Here is a 14,129-nt window from a genome sequence, read left to right as displayed (position 1 = left end):
GGAGCTCTCTACATGGATGGGGAAGCGAGGCTCTGAGATGCACAGCAAGGACATGCTGCCTAGACACATGGCAGTGAAGTTCTGGCTCTTAAACCTAGATTCTTCCCTTATGCAATATTGCCAGTGTGTAACTCCACAATGAATAACAGAACCCAGGCTTGCAAATTTGAAAATATGATATTCCTTGGAGTAAAATATGTAATCATAAACATCACCAAGATGATTACCAAGAAAGAAGCCCAATGTAATTTTTAAATGATTTACTTATTACAATGCCAAGGAAGACTCTGGATACAAACACATTTGTTTGCTAATACAATTACTCCACTCTTACCTAAGACTGTACATACAAAGGGACAAATACCTAATTAAGAGGCAGTCAGTTTTGAGTTTCTAGGTACGATATGAGTGATCCATTTACTTGTGTGGCAATTTACTATTTCAAATTCTCCTCACAACAGAAATTCCTGAAACATGTTGAAAGTAAGTCAATATCATTATTTTTAAACAGACTAGTGGATCTGTGTCATAAATACACTTGCACATGTATATCAGGGAACATTATTTATATGTCTATCTCTAAAACTCTCATTTTTAGGAATTAAAAGTTTTGATAATTAATGGTGTTGGTCTCCAAAATTCATATTGATAAAAGATTTTAATTAGTCATTCGATAGGAATTTTTAAATTTTAGCAACTATAAACTGTGTTACCAAAAAAATCTTAAAATTTTCATTTAGTAATGTCAGGGTTATGCTACTTCTAATTTCCTATAGCTAGTGACATAATAAAACATTTATCAAGAATTCAATATTGGTTTCCTTGGACCTGAAAAAATGCTAAATATGGCAACTATTTAAACTTACTTTTATTCTTCTTTGAAAAAAGAATAATAGGACATAGCTATAAAAACAAAGAAGTTTATTTTTAATAAGCATAACAGAACTTGAGCATCTGAATTAGTTTCAACTATTAAAATTGCCCTTGTGAGAGGATATATCCTTATTTGATATTGCTATCATTAATAATATTTCTGGGAGTCCTCCTTGTAATGGCTTTCAGAGCCAGAACACAGCGTGCAAGAAAATGTGTTCCATTGCCTAGCTTGCCACCTTCCCTTATTTTGAAATTTGTTCCACATGTCTTTTGACAATTTTCAGAGGGGTGAGGGACGCACACACACACATATATGTATATTTTTTCAAAGGATGGTAATTTTCCATCATTATTCATGTTAACAATATGTTATTGTTAGTGACATACAACTCAAAAGTAATTTCAAGTAATATCATCTTTTAGGAAAGAAAAGAACACACATTTTTGTCTATTTTAAAACAGTCACACTCACCTCTCTAGTTCTGGTATATTCATTTACTCCAATCATTAATTATAAGCTCTGTAAGGGTAGAAACCATTCTATTTCAATTTTATAGCTCTATTCTCTAATCTCCCCCTCTCCCTTGCCCACTGCATCCTCCCTTGTACAGAACCTGATGCTGATGCCCCAAAAAATGTTTGTTGAATTGAAGTGACTATAACTTCCCTATTAGATAGATATATAAAGATATATATCATATATTTAACACTTTATTTCCATTTTTCTATGGATCAGTCAATATTTGTATTCATATGCACATTAATAATCTTCTTGATGATTTTCTATAAATTCAGGAATTATACAATATAAATCACAGCAAATAAATCAGATCACTAAAGGCCTTAATATATGAGCACTTTATGTCTGTTCTTATTTATATTGCTTCCCATATTTTAGTTTGAGAATTCCTGCTAGTCAAGCTTCTTTCTGGGAACAGAACTACAAGAGTTTTTACTTATTAAAGATCAGTTGTGATGTGCTATCAGTAGATTCCCCTTCCCTAGTTTACATGTATATGGCCAACAAGATCAACCTTTAGTGAAAGACATTAGCCTCTATGTCATTAGAAGTCTAAATTAACTTGACTGCACAAGATTGGTCCCTGTTATACTGTGTATCACTTATTTGGGCTAATTGATGACTAAATGGAATTGGCTATTTGTTGACATTTCATGTTTAAGGATGAGATTTACCATAGGGTGATTGATCTGAATTAAAGCATCTACTAAGACAAAATATCCTAACCTAACAAATGAAACAAATTCGGTAAAGTTTTAGATCAAATACATTTAAGCAACATTAAATTTAAAAGCATTGTTACATTGTTTAAAAGCAATAGGGTTATATAATTCAGGAACTGAAAAATGGAAGAAAATGTAAAATGGTATTAAATTTGTGTCTGTGGGCTGGCACTCCTTGTTGGAAATAGTCAAGCAAAAGTAAGAGGCATTGAATGATTTAGACAATGATTTTCTAAAATTAGATGAATTTGAATATTTTCCATCGGTAATGACTCTGGCCAAAGTATCAGCAGATTTACTACAAATTAATAACTAGACTAATAACAACATAGCTTATACACAATGATAAACAACTGGCATGTTTGGGGTTTCTTAATTTGTCCAAATCCAGTTCAACAGATGAGATTCCATTTAGCACAGCTTGCAGGAGCACACCTTTGCTATCCATAAATGATGCCTTCGTTCACCTGGAAAGAAAACAGATTATCTTGGGTTATATGGTAAAATAAAGAAATAAGAGAGAAGAAAGGGCAGGAGGAAGGAAGGGAGAGAGGAAGGGTGGGAGAGAGGGGAGGATGAAAGGAGGGAGGAAATGAGGAAAGAAATAAGTGAAGAAATGGAAGAAGGAAGGAAGAAAGGAATTACCTATAATTTCTACATTTCTTTTTCTATATGAAATAAAATGTTAAGACAATAAAGAAATTCTTATAAACCAGGCCTCAGGTAAATGTATTTTAATTGCACATCTTATTGGTATAGGTCTTTTCTAATCACCGAGAAAGGTAAAAAGTTGTCAACAAGATGAATCAAGTTTGAAATTAGTAAATTTCCATAAATTTCAAGCAGCTGAATTGTTCTTAGAGAAACTCACAACTGCAGTTTTAGGACCAAATGTTATAAATGTCAGTTGAAATATGGTTTGAGCTATGGAATAAAAAAAATCGCACATACTTCTCAGACTACTTGGATGATTATTGCAGGCTAAAAGATCACTTGATTAAATTAATTTGAATAATTGGAGCACTGTGCCTCAGTAAACTACTTCTAAACACATTTATATTAATGTTGTGACTAATCATAGTGACTCCCACTCCTACTGGCAAAAACTCAAAAAGCTGATTATTTACTTTAGCTAAACCAATATTCAGAATTGTATTATATATGTATTACATATATATGCCTAGAATTTTATGTCCTTTAAAGGTTATTAGATTAATGCTTAAAATTTTCCCTTTGGGTAAATTATTTACAATATTGATATTGTTAAACGCAACTGGAAGACAGAGCGTACATGTTTTTACTACTGAAATTGTTCTTACTTCTTCTGGAACGTTTTTTTTACCACTAAACATAAGAAGTGTGTTCTTGATGGCTATGATTGATGGGCTGCTCGCACATTCTACATTTTTTCTGCTTCGCACATCATCATCAGCCATCTCCAACACTCCACTCCTGAGTCTGTCCTACTTTCTGTTACCTGATTTTTGCTGGTGATTCATGAGCAAGAATAGAATTAAAAAAAAAAAAAAAACAACCTTGGCTTTTCACAACGTAGTATCCCCTAGGAAACTGTAAGAAATCTAGTTTTGTTCATCAGATTCATGCAAATGCAATATTGATTAACAATGATGTATGTAGATCTACATAACGTGCTATATAAAAACCACTGAAGTGTTCTGTTAATGGCAGATGCATACCGATTATAAACTACTTCAGAATGACATAAAAATGCTTATCTGAATCCTTTTTTTTTGTACTTCCAAGTTCTCTCTCGTCACTACTATTTTCAGCTGAAGCTATATTTAAGTGCACTATCCCTGGTGCACTAGGAAGTGAAATTCTTAATTTTCCAAGCCAATAAGGTGACAAAAGCTCAAGGTTTCTCATTAACACTTGGATAAAATTTGTGAATGTCACACTAAATTTTTTATCATCATGAGTACAAAGATGAGGGGCAAGGAACACTTTTTTAATATTCTGGAGATTGGGGATTGAGCTATAATCACTGTGCATGAAACAGTTAATAAGAAGTTAACCATCAAAAGACTAAACTGAACTATTTTTGTGATAACATCTTTCAGTTTCAAAAGCAACCAGGCCTTAAAGAGCCAAAGAAAGAAAGCCTAATGGCCCTAAAAACTCAAAAAAGGGAGCTGCAAGTTCACAGGTTGTCTCAGTGCTTCTATTACTAGACATTGAAGTTATTCCCACAGGTTCCAGGAATGTATAAATGCTGGTGAAGAAGCCAGTAGACTTCACAGAGTCTAAGCCAGAAACTTCAATCTGGGATTCACCTGTGAGTCAAAACTCGTTGCTAATGAATTATTCCAAAGAAAAGACACTGCTGAGGGAGGCCTTAACCGATCAGACAAGACCTCCAGGTTCACTAGCTGGCTCAGAGTAACAAGAATGCTCTGGTCTAAAGGTGCTTTGCCAACCTTAATGGACTGCAGGCACCCACCTGGGTATACAGCTTGAACCAATAAAGAGATCACAATGGCGTGATGAATAAGGTAGAGCGCTTTAGAGACTGGGTGAATGACCACTCCACCAGGTATCTAAATTGTGACCTATATGCACACTCCAGGCCATTTACTAATGGGTCATCCTAGTCAATTCAGTGCTGGAGAAGCAGTGATGTCAATGAAAAAATAAACAAACTACATACTGAGTTCAAAACCCATTTTATTCAAAGACAGTCAGTTTGCAAAGTCAACCTTACTGTTTCATATAAATTCTAAAAGTTTGATTTTATTACTGATATTTTTAAATGCTCTATCAACATTTAAAACATTTCAACTTCATCTTTTAAAAAATTGTTTTAGTTTTTCTGTACTTCAAGTTTTCTTACTCTCTGCAAATGCAAACTAGTTGATATGAGCAATATAAAGCTATATGAGCTAAAGTAATATGATGTGTAGAGAATCTGCCAAGAAATCTTTCCTTAGAGAGAAGAATATATGAGGCAATATTCTTGAACTGTGCTTGAATAGGAAAATGATTTTTTTGTTTTCATTTTCCAGATGCTGTTTGAACAACTGGGCTATTAACTAAAAATGATGTAATAAATATATTAGTCATTTAGAATTACATAGATAAAAACCATGTAAGGTCAATATCCATTAAAGCCAAAAGACTGACCACATTCAACTTTGTAACTAGGGGATTTTGCATGTACATGAAAATGTTAAAAAGAATTTTAAATAAGTGATAATATTCCAGGTGAAAATGGGAAGAATAATTCATTCATATTTAAATACACTCCTTTCCATACAAGAAATAATGACTATACTAATGAAATTATAAGCTCAGCTACTGAAGCAGTTCTCTTGGTTTGAGAACATCTTCTCAAAGCTTACCATTTAAAAATCCCAAATTTTGTTTTTTCTTCTAACAAAGGCAGTTAAACATGCTTTCCAGAGAAACACCACCTGTACATGGTAAATAGAGTTAACTAAACAACCAAAGTAATGTTTATAGTTTTGGAGGCCCTACATTTGAATGACTTGATATTTTGAAGTTAATTTTTGGACGCTGAGAAGTGGACAGTCATATTTTCACAGTACAAGGAAGTCCTACCATGCCACCAATTTCACAAATCTTCCTTCATGCTCAGTTTTAAGAATTTTGCCTCTCAAATGCTCAGACTTCAAGGAACTGCACTCTCTCATCAAAATCTTTCTTACTAAACAAGCACCCCTGTCAGAAGTGTCTTAATTTCTTATCACAGAATTTTATCCACACAAGGAGCAATAAATAATTCATGTCACTGCCTCTTTGTTGTGTGTCCCTGAACTGCACAGAGCTGGAAGGCTGACAGCTGTGTCAGGACAAGCACCAAAGATCTGACATGACAAGTGACTAACAAGTTTCTTTCAGTTCATAGAGAAGGAAGACAATGGCCCAAAGTGCAGAAAGAAATCTTGAAACAAAATAAAACTGCTTCTTTCTTTTTACCTAAGTGTTTGCTATGAGCTTATTTCCAACCCACAAGCCCTGGTCATTTTATAGGACTGCCCAGCCCCCTTTATTCCTCACACTCGCTTGGCCATTTACGCCTGGCCACGGATCAATATGAGCAATTCTTGGAGAAATACGATGTCTCCATGACAACCAAGCCACAAATTCTCAGTGGAAGGCAGTGAGACCAGTAGTGAACTCTCCAGAGGTTTCTAGGCCTATAAGGCAAGATGTCTTAAAATGCAGGAATGGACAGAGGAAAAAGCCAGAGTAATTCATTCTTTATTACCAGTTTAATGATGTCCAATGTATAGAATGGTACTCACTTTTTAAGTTAAGATTCTTTATCAGCACCTATATTTTCTAATTGATCTTTCTTTTTGATATATCCTTTTGTTTATATCAATCAGATAGACTATGCTATATTTGAATCTCACTACAATTCCACTCATATTGAGGGATGACTGAAATTTATTCTACTTTTGGAACAGTATAAAGCTGATCTATTTATTCTTGCCCAAAGCAATGAACCCTTCGGTTAAAAACTTGCCTCGTGGATTTAACTGCCTGTTAAATGATTGATAGAAACCTAGTTTAAAAACTAGGTTTTTAAACTGTTTTTAAAACAGTTTAAAAACCTAGTGAAAATTAGACAAAATTTTAGTCAGAACTAAAAGTAATTTAAAAATAATTTTAATAGAAATCTGATGCTACCACTACCCGCTCCCTTTTCACGTGGGACACATCTACATTTGTCGTTTGGATATTATGGCAGGGGTTGGGGCTAATGTGCTAATGAAAAATTTCTCTCATTGCTAAAGATGCCATTTCTCAGTTCCATGGATTCTGAAGCAGAAGTGTGGCTGAGAACAGACACCCAGCAGCAGTTCATCTTTTGAGGAATCTTGGTGTAGTGGAGGGGACTGAAATACAAGCCATTGCGACTGGGCCTATCGGGGTTCCGAGATGACTTAGGGGACCTGACATAGATTGCAGGCTGCACCTTTCACTGAAAATTAAATCTCAGTAGCTCTCCTCGGGGAAGGATCAGGGGACTGTTTGCAGCTGCCCCCTGTCAGCGAAGGCTACAAGATTTGGAAATCTCTTAACTAAGCTGACAGGCCACAGAGAGGATGAATCAAAAATCTGATACATGGATCAGCACACAAAGATGTGAGAGGTTAGAGAGTACACAGCGGCCAGAGAAAACAGGAAAGAAAAACGTTCAGTGGGGGAAGATAGTTAACTCTTTCACTCGTGGTAATAAGGCATCTTCTAGCACCTTATGGCTTTGTAGTGAACCAGGAATTGTCGTTCAACTCTCACAAGATTTTTTTTCTCTTAATTAATTAGTTGTTAAAGACAAGGCATGCTTCAAAACAAAAATTCATGCTTAAGCATTCCTGGACATATCCTTCCAGCACATTTCTGTCTGTTCTTCCCACAAAGAGAATACAAACATTAGTAACTTGGACATAGGGTAAATCTTATTGAGTGAGGAAGGGTTACTATTTTGTTTTGTTCTAAACAGTTGACACTGTCCATTTGTTCATTACTGTTATGCTAAAATCCTCTCATCCCTTTTAGAGTTCAGTTTGTATTTAGAGAGGTAAAACAGATAGTAATGATGACGATCTGTTTCTCTTTTCCCCCTAGTTCTCCATTCCCACTTGATCCCATTATTTGAAATATTTAAAATGTTGCCATTTTTCCAGTTTCCAATCTCTGCTCCTATTAACCACTTTAGCCTAAAATTGATGATAATGAACTAATAGTGTCAGCTTCCCTTCTCAGTCATAAAGCCTTTGTACTTCCTCCAGCTGAATTCTTGATGAAAGAGGAAAAGATAACAGCTCCACACTGTGACCCCTGGAGGTGACCATTAATTTGACAGTGCAGCTGCTAAGAGAAAACAGCATTACAATGTCCTCTCCCCCCACTCTCTTCCAAGGACCCCAAAGCTGTGTCAAATTTATCATTTATACTTGACTATTTTTAAATGGCTTTCACCTGAATTCTCAGACTCTTCCAGGACACATCTGTCAGGCATGTCCTCGGTGTCTTGGAAGTTTGCCGAGTTTGAGTTGCTGTCATGCTTGACCGGACTGACTGGAGCTATTAAAAAAGGAGAGAGCAAAGAAAGAGAAAGAGAGCGATGAAAAAGTAGTAATAAACACCATTAAACATTTCCTTTCATTTCCACAGATATTTCCAGGGACACACTATGTAAACACAAATAATAAATTGAAATAAAATGTATCCTCTAAGTATGTATTGGCAGACATGTAATTAGTTGAAAAATCTATAGATGAGACTTTATCTTAGAAGAAAAATAAGTTCATGGCATCAGCTTAAAAGCTACAAAGTAACAAAGTGATCCCTTCGAAGTAGAAATCGTATTTTTAATGCATAAATCTAAAACAATATAGTCAATTAACAGCAACAGGACACAGAAGGAAGAACATCAGGCTGTTCAATTAGACCAGCTCTATGCTGTTGCAGTGGTTCCTTTTGTCACACAAATCACAGTGGATGAACACTTTTTATGCATTTTGGTTCTCTTTCATCAAATTAAAAACTATTGTTCCAAACACAAAAAGCCCTATAAGAATAACTTTAAAAAGATAGGGTGAATACATTGCAAATGATAATAAGGAGGGCTGGTGTTTTGAATGGTAGGTCTTCAGTCATGATATATTTTCTGAGTAGGAATTATGAACAGAAACAGAAGCCAGCGTAGGAATCTAAAATTTCCTATAAACACATTACAAACTACTAGCTCTGTTAGAGAAACACAGACTTAGGTTTCCACATTTTTCCACGAGTTGTACTACTTTGTCTAAATTCTCTCCACAAGTAACATATTTCCCTGTTATATTTGTTCAAGGAATCATTTGTCAGGAAAAGTAGACATGGTCTTCATGAATACACCCTGAATAACAAAACAAAGCAAGCCTTCAATAATATAAATTATGTCATACTTACTTGTCTGAAGCCAAACAAAATTGAATTTTGTCTATCACGAATTGCTTCGGTGAGAAGTACCACTGTCTTCTCAGGTCTTGATAACACACACAACATATTATTTATAAGCCATAAATGCAATAGAGAAAATATAGGTTTATAAGTCATAATATGTTTATATATATTTAACATAGATATTTATAAGAAATAATGTGTTTGTTGGCCCAGGGGAGTGGGCCTGGCCGCTGTTCGTAAGCCTCCCTTAGGAGATAAGGGAGCAAATGCAGAGGCTAAAGCTTGTGTTGCTTCACACATTCGATAAATGATACAAAGGAGGGCCGCCTGAGGTCCAAAGCAACCTTAGGAGAGCTCACACCTCCCAGACTCCTTGTCTTGTTTTCATGGACTGTGCATAACAGTGGTGACCATAACCTGAGGCCCACATATACAGATTTAAAGGTGACTTGTAACATGATTCTGGTCCAAATATTCTTGCCAGTTTCACCCACCCTCTCAAAACACAGATAGTGCTGCTCTTTTCTGTGGAAGGGCAAGCATAGCATTTGAACTCACTGCTTTTCTAAAACTTTTTGTATGGGAACAAAATATGAGAAAAAATATACAAAATTCTGATTTTGAAAAAACATACCAAATGTTTCCTTTTCTGCATTTGATTTTTCTGAAAAAAAAAACATGGAAGTAGGTACCATGTCTGTTTTATTTACCTCTGTATGCCCTGGGCTATGGAAAGTATTCTTGAAGGATCTGTGCAATGGGTGAATGGATGAACAAATGAATGAAGCAGACATGCCATGCTGGATGTCCTCCCGAACCAGGAGGATATGTGCTTTGAGTTACTTTCAACCTGATCTGCTCGGTTTCTTGTTAGGCCCACTTGAGATAAAAGATGCATATTTACAAAATAGTAGTGTGGGTTAGTCCATGACTTGGGAGGAGACACCTAAGTAGTATGTATGGGTAGTATGTATGCCCTAAGTAGTTATTTTGGTGTCACTGCCTTTAATTTAGTTTTCCTCAGTTTAGATCATACTTACAGATTATTTTTGAATCCATAGATTTTTGTGAAAGGTTTAAGTGGAATAATTAAATGCATCAAAGTTGCAGAGTACTATTACATTGGTCAGAATATTCTGGCCTACTTTAATGGTTTTTCTTCTCTATATACCTTGTTAATTTTCTGAGATACTTACATTGGTATTTATAATAGGGAATTAACCATACAACTAAATCTATTACTAACAACGAATGAAGTAGCATCTGTGTTTACTTGGGCAACTGCATCACACTTGTGATCCCATACACTATTCTTTCATCTAAAACTTGCATCTATTCATTTATCTATTCATTCCTCCAAAAGACTCTTCTAGACACAGGGTCCTCAAAGAGCTGAAGAGAGCATGGTATTAGAACAATGAAGTCAACGCTTGCAACCATTTTTAGTGGCAATAAAGTGGTCCCAGGATAAACTGACATACCAAATCTTTCAAGAAAAGTGGAAAGTTAGATGTAGCTTTAACTGCATGATCTTTATTAAACTCACAGTATAAGGTACAATGCAGCTATTTTTGTCTCCACCTCTGATTTTGGAGGGTGTGCTTTGTGTGGGGGTAGGAGAGAGAAAGGGTTGTTCTTCAGATATTTTGCTTAATTACACTTTAGCTTCCAAATCTGAGATGGTACAAGATGTGCCATTTTTTTACTGGGTAGTTTATAGAGTATCCAATTAAATCTACTGTGGAAGAAATCCCTACATTCTGTCAATTGGGAACAACAGAAATTGGAGAGGTTAATTACTGCCATTCCACTTTTTTTTTTTTTTTTGATAGGCTAATCTTTGCAATTATTCTTTTGGGTGTTTCTTGTGATGTTTCATCAGTAAACTCTGACATGATGTGTGGCCTAGGCTTCTGTAAATGAATCATTTCAAAACTGATGAAATCAACAAATATTGATCTAGTCATTATTATGGGTAGAGCTCTGTGCTAGACCATGTGAGGGACAAAAAACACGAAGCACTTTTAATGTGCCCGCATACAACTTGTGATCTAGTTGAGGTATAATACCAAGTAACTAGTAGGAGCATTAGAGACAATATTCCAAGAGTGACATGGTTTTTAGGAATGCAGAGGTAATTCCCCTGCAATAGGGTTTGTTGGGAAGTGAAATTTAAATTAAATCTCCTTGAGAGGGAAGGTGTGAACCCAGGCCTGGCCAAAGAAATACATTAGCCTGGGGTCACAGATATATTTAACAGACTGTTACTGCCTACTTTTGTATGTATTTTTAATGAATTCTCCTTACATGTCTCTTTGAGCTTTTCTTGAATTGCTGTTGTGGCTAATTCTCCTCACCTGTAGAAGTTAGCTATAGACAGGTTTTTCCTCGCCGTAGATAGTCAATAATTTGATCTTTACTGATGGTGGGCCCATTTATCACAGTAAGCTCTCCTTTCACTATACATATTGACTTTTATTTATCAATACTAAAGTCCATTTGTAGCTCGTCACTAAAGTTCTTGGATATTTTCAGTAGTTTTTGAAGATGCATTTTAGAGCTTGGCAGAGAGGTACTTTTGACATCAATACAGTGCAAATGGTTGCTAGGCTCACCCTTAACTTAAAATCAACTGTTTATTTCCTCTGTAATGCATTCTGAAATAGTCTGCATTTGGGGGGCGAGGGGCAAAAAGACAAACACTTCTTGACAGTTCTACCACTGAAAGATGTAAGGCTGTTCCATTTATTCATCACATACCTCAAAATATTGACAACTAGAAGGCCAGTGTTCTAAATATCTTTGTAATATCTTCGGAAGCTAGATAGAGGGAGAAGTCCACGTACTTTGTAAAGATGCTTTTGACTACGGTGTGCTTAATTAGTGTTAAAGAAATTCCTAAAGAAATAAACGGTTCAACTGTAGACAATACAAAATCAGTTTTTAAATGACACGTAAGAACATATAATGGGGAAGCACAGAAAATTGTATGACAAAGACCCTATAGAAGAATTTACTGGAAAAAAATGTGGTGACAGGGTCAGCAGTGGTTATGCTCCTTTACCTCCCTCTATTCTCTATTTTGTTTTCAGTTAATGTCTAAAAACTCCTTCCTGCCTTTTCTCATCATTTGTGGAAATGCAAATTTTCAGTAAATTTTGATGGTGGCTAGGCCAAGGCAACAAACAACTTTAAGAAACATCCTCCCCACTCCCAGTGAGAGAGTGACCACTGGGAAAAATCTTCATCCATCTACACAAACGGCAGCTCATTCTACCAACCTAGGCCAGTACTGTAGTATATATAGAGCCCTTGTGTAAAAATCCATATCATTCTCAGTGTGAATAAAATTTGCAGCCCAAACAATGTTTTCAGTATGATGACTAATAAATGATTAAAAAATAGATCCCATCCAGCATGTGTATGGAGTTTTAGGAAGCACTGGAGATATTGATAGGAAAATCATTTATAAAAAGATATAACAGTTTGAAATGCTGGTCAATTGAATAGAATAAACCACTGTATTAGCAGATAAAACTCAGACAAAAATCTTAATTGCATCTTATTCAAAGGCATAAAAATAATGTGCATGTTACAGAGGTCATGAAAGATTAAAAGTCCACTCAGATTTGAGGAATGAGCAGTGGAAAAGAAGTCAAAGACCTGAGTTCAAATCTACTAGCTCAATATGGTGGACAAGAGTTGATCACTTCTTTGGCTGATAATTTAGGTCTCCTCTCAATAAGGCATCACTATGAATCAACTAAAAAAAATCTTTCTACAGGTTTAGAAGGAAGAAAAACTACAGTAAGTTCAAGTACAATAGAATTAAATACTAATGCAATCCTGACAGATCACGAAAAACTGCAGTATGTTTTAAATTAGAAGGAGGCATAATCAGGGAAAAGACTTTAAGTGATAACACTAAGGTTGTAAACAAAGAGGATGTCATTTGAACAGACCACAAATTCAGTTTACAAAGTGGCTCTCTCTGGACAGATGTCTTATCAGAAAAACATATCCAGCTAAAGAGCTATGTACATATTACCCCTACTTAAAGAGTATCTACTGAGATAATCAAGTGATAGGACATCCTGATTACATTTGAATAGCAATAGCTACATCCTGCATCAGACTTCAGGCTTACTTTGTGTTCAGTGTGGACTGGAAACTGGAAAAAAATACCATATAGGAATGCCTAGAATTAAACAAAATATCTAATGCTGCTTTATAACTAAGAAATAACTGTTTTATGGGCAAGTTCAGCAAGATGAGTTAAGATTAGATTTATGTGTTTTACTATCTTTCTGAAATGTAATCTGACACAGAATATTATTTTCTGGCTGACATTTTCTAGTGTGAATTGCTTTAAACATGAGGTTTTTTCAGTTGGTAAAGAAATAAATTTTCCAAATGCTGGAAATTTGGTATCCTAACTAGATATATAGAATTGGAATTATTATTTTATTTAAATATTTTGTGATATATAATATACATATGCAGAGGATCAAATTCTTTACTATCTAAGGGGAAAAAATTTGTAGCTAACTTCTACAGTGACACAAACAGCTAAATGTCTAATTTGGGGGAAGATAAATGTGAATGAGAAAGAAGTAATAATTGGTTACTGCATCTTTTTAAATAATGTTTTATTCCTCTAAGATATAAAAATATTCCTGTTATCCAGGATGTTTGAACAATGGGTTGCTTTGGTAAGGCTGGTAAATAAGCAAATACATCTCTAGCCTAATGTAAGACATGAGACAGACACTTGGACTATTTATGAAATGACTGAGTAAAGCATCTAACAAGAATTTCTAAGAATTAAAAAACCAATGATTAATTTCACTTGAAGTTTAAGGGAGAAATCTTAAGGTCAGGCATAGGGTTTATAGCTTAAATATACCCAAACACCTCCACAATCTATTACTAATGCCAACAGGCAGACTACATAAAGAAGGCGATCCTACCTGCCTTATTTTGGGGAAGATAAAATTCCTCATTTTTTATTACCCAAATATATGTATTAATTGAAACAAAGGTGAATACCAACAACTTCATTACAGAGATGA

At 35.1% G+C, this 14,129-nt stretch overlaps 1 protein-coding gene across 6 annotated transcripts in view; it reads right to left on the bottom strand.

The window, feature by feature from the left end:
- Positions 1-245: 245 nt before the first annotated feature.
- Positions 246-14,129, bottom strand: part of WDR72 (WD repeat domain 72) — a 203,667-nt gene continuing 189,783 nt past the window's right edge. For 5 of the 6 annotated variants that reach the window (XM_024754341.1, XM_024754342.1, XM_024754344.1 and 2 more), the window contains 2 exons: positions 8,089-8,193; positions 246-2,585 (listed from right to left, as the gene is read on the bottom strand). In XM_024754341.1, the coding sequence (XP_024610109.1) occupies positions 2,530-2,585; positions 8,089-8,193 (161 nt within the window). In that variant the 3' untranslated portion in view covers positions 246-2,529. Of the gene's footprint in view, positions 2,586-8,088; positions 8,194-14,129 lie in introns of those variants that run through there. The other variant, XR_003004428.1, reaches the window with a different exon arrangement.

This window comes from Neophocaena asiaeorientalis, unplaced genomic scaffold (assembly GCF_003031525.2).
Source record: "Neophocaena asiaeorientalis asiaeorientalis breed wild unplaced genomic scaffold, Neophocaena_asiaeorientalis_V1.1 scaffold391, whole genome shotgun sequence".
NCBI classification, from domain to species: domain Eukaryota; kingdom Metazoa; phylum Chordata; class Mammalia; order Artiodactyla; family Phocoenidae; genus Neophocaena; species Neophocaena asiaeorientalis.
This window is presented reverse-complemented; position numbering and strand designations above follow the sequence as displayed.